Source organism: Panulirus ornatus, chromosome 3 (genome assembly GCF_036320965.1).
Source record: "Panulirus ornatus isolate Po-2019 chromosome 3, ASM3632096v1, whole genome shotgun sequence".
NCBI classification, from domain to species: Eukaryota; Metazoa; Arthropoda; class Malacostraca; order Decapoda; family Palinuridae; genus Panulirus; species Panulirus ornatus.
In genome coordinates, this window is record NC_092226.1 from 74,631,080 (window position 1) to 74,647,314 (window position 16,235).

Below are 16,235 nucleotides of genomic sequence, written 5' to 3' on the forward strand. Positions count from 1 at the left end.
TATGATCTGAATACGAGACATTCACCGTGATGTGAACTTGTGGTTACGGAGCAAATACTGGACTTTGGGTTAGAGGAGGTTCTCATGTCAGTGTTTTAGAAAAGTTAAGTATTATCATTAACCGATTATTGCACTCGAAACCTTAACATATTGTATCTTACTAGATGAAGAAAAAAAATATGTAGCGACAACTTTTATTATTATTATTATTATTATTATTATTATTATTATTATTATTATTATTATTATTTGATCCTTATAAAGAAATCAGTGAGACATGAATTGTATAGAACACGAACGACACATTGTATGTTAAAGAACTTTAAACTGAATGTGAGCCACTTGAATGTTGAATTCCATCGTTAATATTACTCATATTCTCATAAAGCTGAGTCCATCTGTTCCACAGATAAGAAACTTAAATGTAATGAAAATAGATTTATCATATTTAGCAACATAAACCGGCAGATAGCAATAATTAAGCAAGTTTTGTTTGATGGAACAAATTAATATGCTTTTGCAAGTGAAGAAAATTTTTAACGTCATAGTTTTGTGAAAATTGTGAAACTGACGAGGCTAAACCATTTATTCAGTGAAATCACAGAAATTTTTAGATGAAAATGTATGTTCATTTTTCCTATCGAGGTTCAAGTGACTAGAAATTTTGAAATATTTTGTAAGACCAAATTACTGATTAAGTTCACCCAATATTGTTAACTCATAGTGACTGCTTCCCCTTAGATATGCCCTTGTTCCAGAGGAAAGTTGGGTACACAGAGCAGCTCGTCGTCCTTGAGTGCACTCGTGCAGGTGCCAACGAGGATAATTCACAGTATTTACATTTTTTTCCAGTAATACAACTTTATTTGCATAAATACTAATGACTGGTATGAGAATAATCTACAGAGATTTCATATGTGTTAGTATTTGCCTTGTATAGTATTTAAAAGCTTAACCAACTCGATTTCTAATTAATAGACAGAAGTATGCTGGACGTTGGTTTCAATATCCAAGAATAGCATGCACTTCATTGGTCATCATCAAGTGCGACAAACCTTCAATATAGGCTTCGTACTTTGATTGGTAAGACGCATTTCAGAGACAAAGCCTATTACTCTGTGGGTTTGTGTGGAGGGCGGCGTACATGCCCAAAATTTCACAGAGGGAAATGTCTGTTTCAAAGGCATGGCGGTACATCAGCTTCCCGTTTAAACTGCTATGGCTGGTAACTGTGAACTGTGTAATAACACTTCTGCATTCCTTCGTTCCATGGTTTCCGGAAATGGCCGTCAAGCAGTCAAAGAGGATGATGGAATTACATGAAAATAACCGGTTTTTCATGTTCCCTGAAGACAGCCTTTTTCATTACAAAACCTTCTGGAGAAGAATGGAATTATACATTAATACGTAAGTAGGTAAATCTTTCTTGTCTTGGGGGGTAAAGAAAGAAGTGGCGTGAGCGCTTTTATGTTCCCCGTAGTAAACTGTGATATGTCGTCTTGAGCCGTCACGAATGTGTTAGTATCCTAGGACTTGTGTCGTGTGTCACGAATATGCTGATATCCTAGGACATGTTGCCTGAGCTGTCACGAATGTGCTGGTATCCTAGATCTTGCCACCCATGCTTGTCAAATCTGCAACTCGGACGGCGGGCCGTGTTTGCGTGACCTTGTAGGTTCCAGTCATGTGGAGTCCTGGTGTGTCGCTTTATTTTACACTTTACATTTCAGGGACTGCTCTGTCAATGCCTCCCAGACGCATCTTACTCAAGATGAGGATATATTGACTTAAAAGCCCGAAGATATGGTTACGATTATTAAGAAAAATGACTATGTTTGACTTGACTATTAGTCGTTGTTGGTAAGTCGTATTTTCGTGCTCTCTCAGGTCGCATAATCAATCACTCTCTAGAGATATACTCGTGCAATCGTGTTTTAGGTCAGTATCGTCACGTTAGGGGGTTGACCAACTCTGCTGTTGAGACATGTCGATTGTCTGCAATGTACACGTAATTACGGACTGTATTGTAACTGAAGGCCTTCATAAGTGTAGCTTGTGTACTGTGGCAAGGGATGACAGTGTTGATTGTACCCGAATGGGCAAAGGTCAGTGTTGAACATGATTGTTGCTATGGTGGTAGGAAGCCTCGTGAGCGGCATGTGGTGTTTGGCGTGAGGGAGGAGTGTTGCAAGTGGTGCTTATTTTCAATAAGAAATGAAATCTTGTTCTCACAGAGCTGAGACTTAGTTTTTTCAGGTCGATAAATTTTCATTGTCATCACCTGATCCTTATCATATAGTATCATGTATCTAAAAATAAGATTACACAGCACTTGGCCTTGAGCACCGTTGTTGCCACTTCGAGATTGGCAGTTCATGTTATTCATTAAAAACATTTATACTTGTAACATACAATAGAGTGGTATGGAAATCATTTCCCGCAAGTATTATTAGCATTAACAGTTTATATTTTCAGTACAAAGTAGCTTAATCATTGTACTTTTAATCAAGAACATTAGGCACGAGGACTTTTTAAAAGTATCTGAGGTACTGGAAAGAATATGTAAGTGCTAGTGGACGTGTTAGTGGACATATATACACGTTCAGATTACAGTCTACTCTCGGAAGGTTTGCGGTGAGGGCGTACATGCCCTCCTTTTTCCAGTGAGCTCAATGTCAGTGTCAAAGGTGTTGCAGTACATCATCCTCCCGTTTAAGGTGCTGGGGATGGTGATGTTAAACTGCATAATGACTGTGGTGTGTACAACTGTCTCCAGGCTTCCGAAAATGGTCTTTAACTGGATGATGAAGACGCTGAATGTGCAGGAGGATGGTCTTTTCATGGGCTTGCTCAAAGACGATGCGTTTGAGTACAACACTTTCTGGAGAAGGATGAAATGGTTATTTGGCATGTAAGTGGGAAGTTTTCTTTCGTCTCTGGAGGAACGAATAACAAGGGAGTAATAGTCACAGCTCCCCTGACTTAGCTGCGAACGTAACGGTTACAAACATAATCTGTGCTTAAATGTATCCACTCGTATTACGTCTTTGGTGTTCTCTCTATCTGCAGTTTCGGTGTCTTGGATTTATTTCTCACCAAACTATTTTCAACCTTCCTTTTCATGTCCTAACAATTTTTTAACGAACTTTAGGTCATCGAGCATAGATTTCGTCGTCGTCTTTCCCTCTATTACATCTTTCAGTAAACATCTCCCTCGCAACATATCCTATTTAATAATTCTGTCTACGCCATTGCTTTTGAGTAAACCTTTTGCAATGTACGATAAACTTCTTTGTTACTTCAATATTGTTCTTAACCTTTATTACGACAGGTCCTTATTTCAAAGCTCTCAGTTTCTTATTCTTTGCTTTTAAGACTGGTTTCTTCGCCTTTTTAATGAAATTCTTACTAACCGTTTCTTAAGCTTCAGGTCAAGGTTACCTTTAATCAGTCTGTCTTGTTTCTATTGCTCATAATGATCCTGGCCTAAACTTCCTTGTCATAGTCTGCATTACAAGATTTAACATTTCCCTAAATACTTTAAAAGTTTAACCTTGTGTTTGATTTTAAGGGCGCATAGTATCTGCTCCTTTTCTTGCAGTTCTCATTACTAATCATTTCTAATCATGGTTTTAAATTCCTCTGGTAATCTATCCTCTTTTATACCGTTTTTTTTTTTTTTTTTTTTGCAGACTGCATCCCTTCTTTAACACCTTTGTATCCCAAACGGCAAATTTATTTTGTTTTATTATGGACCTTTATATGGTCGTTGGACAGGATTGCTTGATCTTTGATCCCATCCTCAGTGAGGTGGATTTTCTTACTTCTTAAGAACACGGTTCCATTTTCACGTATCTATGCCGGGGGCAACCTCATAACTTATCACTGACACAATTATAAAAACAATAGTTGACCTTCCTCCTGAGATATGTCGTCAAAAATAGGTTTGAAAACACCATCACTGTAATCAAATAACCAAAGACGTTTCGTTACAGTACACTGGCTGAAGTCGTCGTGACAGCGGAGGAGGGAGGGAAGGCACCCAACCCAAACCTAGCACGACTGAGCGATCGCAAAGTATGTCACTTGCTGGACGTAGCTAGGGCGGGCCGACCCCTCGTCATCAACTTCGGCTCCTGCACCTGACCCCCGTTCATGGTCAACCTCGAAAGGTTCCGCAAGGTAATTACATACGTAGGTCTCTATGGGAGATCAACCTATATGGTCTGGACGATTTTCAGAGCGATTCGGTTACATAAAGGTTTTTGATATTAACTAACACTTATTTTACAAATGCTAACCACTATACGTTTAATTTGAAGCTTCGTTGAAGAATTAGTGCTGAGTGAAGATACTGTGTGACGTTTAACGTAAGTTTGCATTTCATTTTCTAGGATCTCCTCGCTTTACATGATCCACTAATATCTGATAATGAAACAAGAGTTTTCAATATTTGAGACGCTTTAATTTGTAAAGTATATTATTGCTTGCATTAATGGGTACATCGGACACAGCTAATTTGCGTATCAATGTTCTGTAGCTTTCACGTGTCTGACTTGCACAAAGGAAGCATTTCAAATATTACAGGATATCGTGTCTTTGTAAAAGTTTTTCTACTATAAAAACGAGTCATTTCATCTAGTATGTTCATACATTGGCAGAAATTTTACTTCTTATAGGAATAACTTGGCGAGTCATATATTTTCTCCCGTGCAGGTGAATGAGGACTTTTCGAGGGTGGCAGACTTTGTGACGGTGTACATCGCCGAGGCTCACCCGACTGACGGCTGGGCCATCGAGGGCAATGTGGAGATCGCCAACCACAAGTGAGGCAGTCGCCATTACTGTGTTCAGAGAAAGGATGGTTTTGGTGTACATGTGTGTCGTTACATTTCACCCACAGAGGGCATATTAACCTTATTAGCCATCTATAATTTGGAGATACAAAATTAGATTTACTGACCTCTCAGAATGCTACAGTTAGGGATGTGAAACCTCATCAACAGGAATCTGGAGGAGCGATTTGCAGCGGCGCAGCGTATGATAGAAATGGAGCCAGTAGACTGTCCGGTGCTGGTGGATCTACTGACGGACGAAGCTAACAAGGCGTACGGAGGTATGCCGGAGCGGCTATACATCGTCCAGGACGGCGTCATCGTTTACAAGGGCAACCAGGGACCCTTTGGTTATAAGGTAAATACAGTGTCGAGTTAGATACCAAATAGATTTCAGTTGTATGTAGATATGAAGGGGTAATAGCTCTTCAGTAATTCAGATGCTTTATTATACTGAAACTTTACAATACACTACATGTTTCACGGAAGAATTCCGCCTTAAGTAATAAACCGTCCGCAAAGTTTCGACTCTGGCAAGTACACAGAACTGCTCGCTCTCCTAACGTCATGACCGAATTGAATGTATTTCTAAGGCCACTAAAAGTTAAGTTGGGGTGCCTTGTGGTTATGGGGGGTTATACGAGATGCGTGTTCTCTGTTCAGTACCTTTGCTTCTGTCTTATCTCGATCGTTTTGTTCATGATTTGGTTGATAATAGGAAGTGCTTTGAAGTTACCTGATGATAGGTCAGTTATAGATATTGCCAATTAAAACATTTAATGACATTACCGAGAGCACAATACGACGAGGATAACAATGTGACTGGGTTGTTAAGGTCTACTGGGTAACCATTTTCTTTGCCAATGCTTAGCGATAGCATTACTGTGGTCACCTGGCACGCCGTAGAACTGTCCCAGTAGCATATCGCTGATTTACCTATCTGGCCAGTGTATACATCTTTATATTTCTTTCATTTAACGGCGTAAACTTGCTCCATTTTCTGATAAGTTGGCCTACTTTTAATTAATGTCGCACTAATATTGTATTGGACGTTAACATTAAAAGCACTTTTTTTGTAACTTTTACATGAGCAAAGTTAGGAGACTAGGGCAACACCCAAACATTTACATACGTCATCCTTTTCTGCATTGTAGATGGGTAAAATGTCTTCCAAGATTTCTAGTAATCCTTGTTCACAAATCACTTGGGATAACAAATTCCTAAAAGTACATAATGTATGGTTGCATTCATTTCTAGACTTGCGGTATCACATATATGCAGTGCTCCTGAAAACATAAGACTTAACAACAGACATTTTCACAATGATTATGTACTGAAAATAATGAATACAGTTCTCAGCGTTGGGTGGTAGGCTCCCTGTAGATCTTGAAGGATAAATGATCAGATTCCTTGGTTATCATCACACCAAGAAACTGCAATTTGCCTTCCTGTTCCAATTCAATCTTAAGTTTGATAGTGAGGTGAATTTTACTTAACTCATTAAAGAAAACATCTCAGTCTTGGGAAAATGGCCATATGGCCCACACACTATCGACGGATGTAAGTCAAACTGGGATTGTTACTGATGAGAATTAGAATCTGATTCTCAAAGTATTTTATGAATAAGTAGGTGATTGTGACAAAGGTGATTTCCCATAAGTAAACCAAATTTCTGTGTATAAAGATTACTCTCAGCATCTTGGAAAATAGTACTGGAAACAAAGTTTATGTAAGTCGGTGAAAATTTTCTCGATAGGTGTAAGTTCGGTCTGAGATCGAGTAATTTCCTCCTTAAGCAGGCGATGGTGTCTTCGTTGGGGACTTTATTGAACAGTATTTAACATCATAGCTAATAAGTTTATGCTCAGACATGTTAATGTTAGCCTTGTTTACAAAATTTAACCCATCTGTCATATCCGATGGAAAGTGTTTTCCTTGAACACGGCTAAGATGTTTGGCTAACCATTTGGATAATTTATTACCAGAATAATTAATTTGAGATGATTTGTTTAAGGGGACATCCGTCTTTGTAAGTTTGGGGGGGACCATTTATGTATTCAAAGAAGACATATTTGAACGTCCTTACTGGCTTCAGAATATCTTTGTGAATTTAAAAGATCTTGAAACTGGAGGGGAGGATTTCCGACACCCCGTTCCCTCCCCTTTTAGTCGCCTTCTACGACACGTAGGGGATACGTTGGAAGTATTCTTTCTACCCAATGCCCAGGGATGATATATATAATTGTATCAGTGATATAATGTGTTTATCATTCTTTACGGTGAAATCTTTGACGGGTTTACTTTTTTCTTTTCAGCTTCGGGAAGTTGAAGAGTGGTTGAAGAAATACAAAGGAGAGTAAAGAAACCACCTGACGCGCTGTGTGGAACTGGAGATAAACCTTATGTTGTAGTGTAAAGCAGAGGACACCATCAAAGTGATAATGTACCAGAGATAACACATCCACACATACTATATCCAAACCTCTGAGATACAGAGAGTCATTCAAAATAAGAAGCATAGGCATTTTTAGATATCTGTAGACCTTGGTTTCAGATGAAGCTTTCAGAGTGATTATTGTATACTAACTAGAGGTACTGAGTTTTACTTGATAATTCATAGGTTAACCTGAGAGTGTCTTGTTGGGGTGGGGGGGTGGGTGTCAATGAAGAAATTAGAACTATATACGTAAGGAGTGGTCCTTTGGGTTCAGCATTGGTGCTACACAGTCTAAGTAATGAGGATTGCATTTAGGTGTCTGTAGAGAATTACATTGATTGCACGAGTCATTTGCTGCTTAATTGAAGATCGGGCCTCATTACTTTCTTTTTCCTTATTTTCACTACTGCGTGGGTCAGGATCAAATGACGCCTGGGTCAAAAAGTATTTAGCATATCAGACCAAAGGCCGAAGAATTTCATGGCCTATTCCGTAGTGTAAACAAAGTTAAGAGTAATATGTAAGGTTGCTTTAAATAATGAACATTTTCTCGTACAAAGTGAAAAATTTAGATGATATTGGACCTATCTTCTGTATCCTTCAATAATTAATAAATTCAAATGTGTATAATAACATTGGTGTACTAGAATGAGACGAACAGAACTACGCACTAGAAACTAGTTAATTACACTGATGATTTGGTTCTTAAACGCCATACACATACATAAAGATAATTCAAGGTTATCCGAGTGCGGTTTATCGCTTGGAGTTGACTGCCTTAACCCCCCCCCGCCCCCATTAACAGCTGATAGGCCTAAATCCCAAATAACTAATAAACTTTTCCCCTCAAAGCGTCATGCTCACCATTCACATAATCATTTTCACCAGAGTTAGGAGGGATGTATAAGACCTAGCTTTATCTATTGCTGTCTTGCTGGATGATTGTTCTTTAATTCAGACTAGATTTGAGAAATCCTATCCTGCTTCGTAAATTGCTTTTCCTCTGCCAGATAGCGCTTAACCCTCGAAACAATGGATATGGGTATTATAGCGTGACGTTTGAAGCGACCCTTAAAAGTTTTTTTTTTTTTTCAAAAGTAATGGAATCGCAACGAGGGGATGGTAGCTCTGTCGTGCTTAAGATGTTAAATTTGTTTTCTTAGTTCTAGCTTGGACTTTTATTACTCTGTTGAATGACCTGTGGCCAATTCTATGACCGAGTACACTGTAAAGGACTTCGACCGTTGTTGTACTTTGAGAAAAATCTTGGCCATAGTTATTCATGAGAGTATTGAAGGTCGTAAGATAAATACTCTTCGTCAGAATTGCTGCAAGAATTTGTCAGTCAAAATAAACTTAAATGCACGATTAACTTAGTCTTATTAAGCATCTTTGCTATAAAAATAATCTATATATAACTGGTTAGCATCTTTTCAAGCCCTTTGGAATTTATATTACAAAAGTCTTTTCTAGTGCACATTTTACTGTAGTGTGAATTTTTTGTTTTGCATGCAATAAACAATAAAGATATGTATAAACATTTCAATGTGCATTTTATGTTCTTGGGAAGTGTTTTTTTCTAAGTAGCAGTAAGCTTGCAAACTTTGGTGCCATAAGATAAACTCTTCTGGTTGACCTGACGTCTATATATATATATATATATATATATATATATATATATATATATATATATATATAAATATATATATATATATATATATATATATATATATATATATATATATATATATGTGTGTGTGTGTGTGTGTGTGTGTGTTTCCTTGCGCTACCTCGCAAACGCGGGAGACAGCGACAAAGCAAAATAATAATAAAATATATATATATATATACACGCCACTTCCCGTGTCAGCGGGTATCGTCAAGATTAGATGACTGAGCCTTAGAAGGGAATAATCCTCACTTGGCTACCTTTTCTGTTCCTTCTTTAGCAAAAGTAAAAACTGGAGGAGAGGATTTCCAGCAATCCCGCACCTACCCCTTTTAGTCGCCTTCTACAACACGCAGAGAATACGTAGGAAGTATTCTTTCTCCTCTATGCCGAGAAATATATATATATATATATATATATATATATATATATATATATATATATATATATATATATGTAAACTGAAACGTGTTGCCAGTAAGTCATCCACTTTTCAAAAGCTTTACCGGTTAACTTTGAGTTGGTCTCGATTTTTTTTTTCAAAGAAACATTAGTTCCACTGTCATTTGTCCGGCCTGTTTGCTTGTTTCATCTCTTTTCATTCAGTAAAACAAGCCGTTTAGGAAATCCTGTCACAGGTTACAAGTATGTAATTCATCCTACTGTATCCTCTAACCTCATTCACTTATATTTTCCTAAACTCTTCTGTTCTCTGATTTTTTTTTTTTTTTTTTAGATCGTCAACACATTCCCTTGAAAGCTTGTAGCACTGCAAGGATTCTTGATCTGAGTTGTATATAAAAAGCTTTTTTTATTATTATTAATGTCATTGTGTGTGCCCAGTGTACCCCGATATTTCCTATAGTTCAGTGTATGCAATACTCGCACCACGATTTTGTCCTTACAAATATCCCTTACAGTTACTAAGGATGTCGGAACTAACCCCCCCCCCCCCCCCGCTGTAGTTTTTCTATGGGTCAGGTCAAAGACCGAAACAAACTACCTGCACTGTACCTCGTGCTTTTGAATCGCACCCTTGTTCTTAGAGTCCTAGAAGTTACAACACATTTAAAGTGATGATAAGTTTTCCTTTCCTATGATAAGCTGTCCTGTGTTCCCTTATACAAACAATACCAAATTCTATATCCTTAACTGACGACATTCACTACGTGGATATCGCTGCTCTCTATTGTACATTGAATGAATGAAAAATAGTCACGTGGTAATGCTACTGTCTTTTCCATTTTCTCTTCAGTAACGATTATACATATATAAAGGTCAATCAAAGCTTGATGAAACAGAAACACTTGCATATTGTGATGAGCTACATTGTCTATGAACGCTCGGTGAACGCTCGTGATCTGTCCGCCAAGCGCTGACCGAGACCACAACAGCGCCCCGCCATGGCAGGATACCCGTGAGCAGAATGCACAAGAGCCCGCGGTTCCACCTGACGAATTCGGACACTGCCTACCCTGTGAGGGTTTGCGGCAACGTCGTCATAAAAGAAGGGCACTGCTGTAAGTGGAAGGGACTTGGCTCGGACGTAGGGCTTTAGAAAGAAGCCAAAGTAAAGACGTAGCGACCATCGCTGACAGTAGGTACCTCCTACTGGTTCAGAAGGAAGTTGATGTCATCCTTCAGGGCATTTGCAGTAATCACTGAAGTATGGTAACGCGCGTAAGGTTTGCCCTTCTTATCAATCAGGAACTTCTCAAAGTTCCAAGGTATGTCACCCACCCTAATTGGCTCGTAAAAGAGATCCGATTGGAAGGTGGTGTACGTGTAGGCGCAAGCGCTCTGTAAGGAAGAGTAGAGAGAAAGATTTGGACCGCAATCCAAAAAAAGGCATTTCTTAACACCGCAGATTATTGGTTGCGTTCAAGATTACGTTATATCTGACCTGATTAAGAGATTTAGTGATATCAAGGAAGACTTACAAACGTTTCAGATTACACTGGCTCAAAATATGTCTACACCGATACAAGTAACCCCAGACGTACCTTCAAGAACGTGAAGATAGGGTTTTCATCAGCCCCGTTCACATTTGTCTTCTTGAAGAGCGTCATTTTGGGTTCAAACCCTCCGCCGGGACGGACATAGCGGATCCCGTTCATGATCTCCTTGGCTGTTACTCCCGGCTCTTGCTACGACGCACGGGAAGGGAAAGGCAACAAAGTTAAAGAAAAAAAAGGAAAAAAGGGGAAAAGTAACAATATATATATATATATATATATATATATATATATATATATATATATATATATATATATATATTCATTTATTTATTTATTATATTCATTATACTTTGTCGCTGTCTCCCGCGTTAGCGAGGTTGCGCAAGGAAACAGACGAAAGAATATCCCAACCCACCCATATACACATGTATATACATGTGTATATGGGTTTCCTTGCGCTACCTCGCAAACGCGGGAGACAGCGACAAAGCAAAAAAAAAAAAAAAAATACATAAACGCCAACATACGCACATATACATACCTATACATTTCACCGTATACATACATATTAAAACACAGATATATACATATATACACATGCACATATTCACACTGTTTTCACCCATTCCTGCCGCCACCCCACCACACACACACACACAGACACACGTACACACACACACACACACACACACACACACACACACACACACACTACACACACACACACACACACACATACACACACACACGTACACATACACACACACACACACACACACATATATATATATGTGTGTGTGTGTGTGTGTGTGTGTGTGTGTGTGTGTGTGTATGTGTACGTGTGTGTGTGTATATATATATATACTTAAGATAATCTTTAACTCACCTTTCCGAACTGGTTGCAGGGGAATCCAAGGATGACGAAGTCCTGTTCAGCGTAGAACTCCGCAAGTGCATTCATTTGGTGGTAAGAGGGAATAGTCATCCCTCAGTAGGTGGCTACATTAATCACCAGCACCACCTGTGGCAGAGAGGCACAGGTTATGAGCAAACCGTGTCAGAAAATTGCTGGAAAATAGGTGAGTACAGAAATCTGTCTCGCTGAGAAAGTGGCTGAGTAGATAAATTTGCTCCGCTGAGATAACAATGGGTACGTAAACATGTGTCGCTGAGAAAATATGTGGTTACCTAAATCCGCTTCATTCTGAAGATAGATGGGTACATAATTCTATTCCGTTGTGAAAATAGAAGGGCACATAGATCTTTTCCTATGAAAATAAATGGGTTTATAAATGTTTCGCTGAGAAAGTTCATGAGCACGTAAGTCTCTTTCGCTGAGACAATAAAGAGGTACATCAATCTGCTCTCGTAAATACGATAATTATCTACGTGAGAACTGCACGGCTGGTGGGGCAGAGGCGAAACCCAAAAGCCAGTTGTTTTTTCTGGAGAAGCCGATAGTAGCAGCTGGCAGCTGGGCCAGCCATACACGGCGTTCAGTGGACGAGGATGTACAAAACCATCTGGTGATAGGAGCGCCAATAATTGTACTGTACGTAAGAGACGTCCAGATGGTACGTAGATGCTCCTGTCATGAATTAAGGATAATACTGATACATTCTTAAGGTAAGGACTGTTGGAATATGTATTTCACACATATTTCTCTGTTAAGTAACGTCGAAAAACTCATGATTCAAAATATATCATTGTGCTGACCTAAGATGTAAGGCTTTTGGGGAGGCAGGTGTAAAATATGTGACTTAAATTGGTGCTGGGAGACTTGTGTGGTGGACGATCATCCTTTGGCAACAAATGTAGATACAAGGACCACTGTGTGGCAAACAGATACCACACCGCTGTCTTTCCAGGGACAGACGACAGTAAGACCAACTTTTAGAAGGAAATTGTAATTACTGCTAACATGGTTGTTTGTCCTGGGTAGTTAATAGCACGACGAGGAAATAAAGTGCATAAGTTACTTGAAAAAATTATATATAAGCAATCATTAATTACCCGTTCATGTAAGTTGGTAAGTTGTTTATATATAAGTATCATATGTATATACTCTTAGGATGAGTTAATATCAACTCCAGAAGTAACATTGAAAAAAAATGACATTTGTCACCAGCAGTCGAAAGTCAAGCTACCAAATATTTTTAGTATTAATATTACTGTTCTTACACTTGATCATATATTGTAGAGGTAAAGAAATTTTTATCTTTAAGACAAAGGTTGAACACAATACGAGGCTTTACATACCAATGTCTTTCTAGGTGAAGAATATCGACTGTCATAATCAAATAGGAATGTACCTGTATAATGTCCTCGACTGTTTTTGTTATACACCCGTAAAATACAGTAACCCAAATCATGTATTACTATAGTTATGGTTAAATAAAAAGATAGTGTTGATTTGATGCCATAACTACAAACATAAAAACAAATGAGGTAACAGAATCCAAATCGGAAATACTAACAAAATATTCTCATGAATTATTATCATTATTATTGTGTGTATTATTATTATCATTATCATTCCATGTATGACAAGAGTAACCGCTCACGAACCTTGCCTCTATACTCTTCGAACCAGATGGTGTGGGAGCCGTTAAGAGTCTTCGCTGAGAACTGGTAGAAGTCGCCCTCAACCTCACCACACTCCCGTCGGGGTATAACCTCGCCCAAGCCACCAGGGTTCAGCAGGGACGTGCTTAGTAGCACCATCGGCAGCAGACGGGCCATGTCGGTAGTGAGTACCTGCATACATAGGATCGCGCCGAGGGTGCTTATATACCCAGCCTGACCGTACTACTAGTGGCCGAAGTCCCATGGGAACGAAATCAAGTGGCAGGCCCTTGTAGGCCATTCGTGTATGGCTGGTTCCCAGCCGAGTGTTGATAACGTAACAAATTTTCATAAGCATCACTGTTTACACACACACACTCACATACAGTACGCCGACCCCGGTATACTATATCGTTTCGGTTCATTCTATTCCTTGCACGCCTCTCACACTCCTGCATGTTCAGGCCCCGATCGCTCAAAATCTTTTTCACCTCATCCTTCCACCTCCAAATTAGTCTCACGCTTCTTGTTCCCTCCACCTCTGACACATATATCCTCTTTGCCTATCTTTCCTCTCTCATTCTCTCCGTGTGTTCAAACATTTCAACTCACCCTCTTCTGCTCTCTCAACCATTCTTTTTTATTTCCACGCATCTCTCTTACCGTTTCATTGCTTACTCGATCAAACAACCTCACACAACATGTTGTTGTTAAACATTTCATTTCCAACACATGCACCCCCCTCCGTGCAACCCTATAAATTAGCTGATACCTCGCAACAATGTAATATTGTTGAAACTACTATTCCTTCAAACATACCCATTTTTGCTCTCCGGGATAACCTTTTCTCCTTCCCCATCCTGTGACTCACTTCCGCTTCAATGGTTACATTTGCTGCTAAGTCCTTTCCCAGATATCTAAAACATTTCACTTCCAGTTTTTCTCCATTCAAACTTACATCCCAATTTACTTGTCCCTCAAACATTGTGAACCTAATACCCTTGCTCTTATTCACATTTACTCTCAACTTTCTTCTTTCACACACTTTTCCAAACTCAGTCACCAACTCCTGCAGTTTCTCACACGAATCAGCCACCAGGTCTGTATCCCCGGCGAACAACAATCGACTCACTCCCTAGGCCCTCCCGTCCCCAATAGACTGCATATTTGCCCCTCTCTCCAAAAGTCTTGCATTTACCTCCCTAACCACCCCATCCATAAACAAATTAAACAAGCATGGGAACATCACACACCCCTGCCAAAGACCAACCTTCACTGGGAGCAAATCACTCTCCTCTCCTCGTACTCGTACACATGCCTTACATTCTTGGTAAAAACTTTTCACTGCTTCTAGCAGCTTACCTCCCGCACCATATACTCTTCAGACCTTCCACAAAGCATCTCTATCAACCCCTATCATATGCCTTCTCCTGATCCATAAATGCTACATACAAACCATCTGTATTTCTAGATACTTCTCACATGCATTCTTCAAAGCAAACACCTGATCCACACATACTCTACCACATCTGAAATCACACTGATCTTCCCTTATCTGATGCTCTGTACATCCCTTCACCCTCTCAATCAATACCCTCCCATACAATCTCCCAGGAATACTCAACAAACTTATGCCTTTGTAGTTTGAACACTCACCTTTATCCCCTTTGCCTTTGTACAGTGGCACTATGCATGCATTCCTCCACTCCCCAGGCACTTCGCCATGATTCATACATTGAATATCCTTACCAACCAATCAATAAGTAACCCCTCTTCTTGATAAATTCTACTGCAATACCATCTAAACCCGCCGCCTTGCCGGATTGCATCTTCCGAAAAGCTTTAACTGCCTCTTCTCTCTTAACCAAACCATTCTCCCTGACCCCTCTCACTTCGCACAACACCCTGACCAAAACACCCTACATATGCCACTCTCATCAAACACATTCAACAAACCTTCAAAATACTCACTCCATCTCCTCACTTCATCACTTCCTGTTATTACTCCCCCCCCCCCCTTGCCCCATTCCCCGATGTTGCCATTTGTTCTATTGTCTTACACACGTTATTTACCTCCTTCCAAAACATCTTTTTATTCTTCCTAAAGTTTAATGACACTCTCTAACCCCAAATCTCATTTGCCCTCTTTTTCAACCCCTGCACCTTCCTCTTGACCTCCTGCCACTTTCTTTTATACATCTCTGTCATTTGCACTCCTTCCTTGTGTGTGTCATGAGAAAAATAATACACAGTGTTATCATAATATGATAACGTCCGGTTCTATATCACTAAAGATTTTCGGTATAGTTGAAGCGTTTCTGATCACTTCATCACATTGCCTTCTTCAAGAGTCACCAACTTGCCTTTCAAGGGCCACATATGGTTCTCTGAGAGATACTATGTTGGCCTTGGTCCTTTCAACGAAACTGGGTTACTGAATGTTTAGCTATAGAATTGACTTTTCTAATACAGGAACCTTTACAAAGTTATTAGTCGTAGGACGTGAGGAATTATTGGTGTCGTGTAGCAATCCCCCCCCCCCCCCCCCCATATCGCCCCACGAATGTCACCTTAATGACGACACCTTGATTGGGTGGCAGGTGACAGCGTGTGCCTCATCTGATCTAATAATCCTCGTTAAAATGTGTCTGGTGGCACAACCTATAGCTGAACCTGCAGCATAATTACTGACACCTACGTTTGATGTTCGGCGGTGGCAGATCAAAAGCTCCCACCATAATTATAAATGACCAGGACCTGATTATTTCCAT

At 39.5% G+C, this 16,235-nt stretch overlaps 2 protein-coding genes across 2 annotated transcripts; one reads left to right on the forward strand and one right to left on the reverse strand.

The window, feature by feature from the left end:
- The first annotated feature begins 1,054 nt into the window (after positions 1 to 1,054).
- On the forward strand, positions 1,055 to 8,818 carry LOC139763855 (type I iodothyronine deiodinase-like). The gene is made up of 5 exons (XM_071690205.1): positions 1,055 to 1,407; positions 3,996 to 4,182; positions 4,717 to 4,826; positions 5,007 to 5,193; positions 7,151 to 8,818. Exons 2-5 carry the CDS (start codon positions 4,156 to 4,158, stop codon positions 7,193 to 7,195), a joined length of 369 nt encoding a protein of 122 aa, XP_071546306.1. The 5' UTR covers positions 1,055 to 1,407; positions 3,996 to 4,155; the 3' UTR covers positions 7,196 to 8,818.
- A 1,416-nt stretch (positions 8,819 to 10,234) lies between these two features.
- Positions 10,235 to 13,672, reverse strand: LOC139763849 (glutathione peroxidase-like). The gene is made up of 4 exons (XM_071690197.1): positions 13,468 to 13,672; positions 11,786 to 11,920; positions 10,945 to 11,088; positions 10,235 to 10,741 (listed from the first exon to the last, which is right to left on the reverse strand). The coding sequence occupies exons 1-4, from the start codon at positions 13,660 to 13,662 to the stop codon at positions 10,550 to 10,552; spliced, it is 666 nt and encodes a 221-aa protein (XP_071546298.1). The 5' UTR covers positions 13,663 to 13,672; the 3' UTR covers positions 10,235 to 10,549.
- Between the last annotated feature and the right edge of the window lie 2,563 nt (positions 13,673 to 16,235).

Bases quoted from the DNA above. Each gene is read 5' to 3' on its own strand.
- LOC139763855 (XM_071690205.1), top strand. From the start codon at position 4,156: ATGGTCAACCTCGAAAGGTTCCGCAAG. The intron at 4,827-5,006 runs GTGAGGCAGTCG...CCTCATCAACAG, and splicing joins GTGGAGATCGCCAACCACAA to GAATCTGGAGGAGCGATTTG. The intron at 5,194-7,150 runs GTAAATACAGTG...TTTTCTTTTCAG, and splicing joins AGGGACCCTTTGGTTATAAG to CTTCGGGAAGTTGAAGAGTG.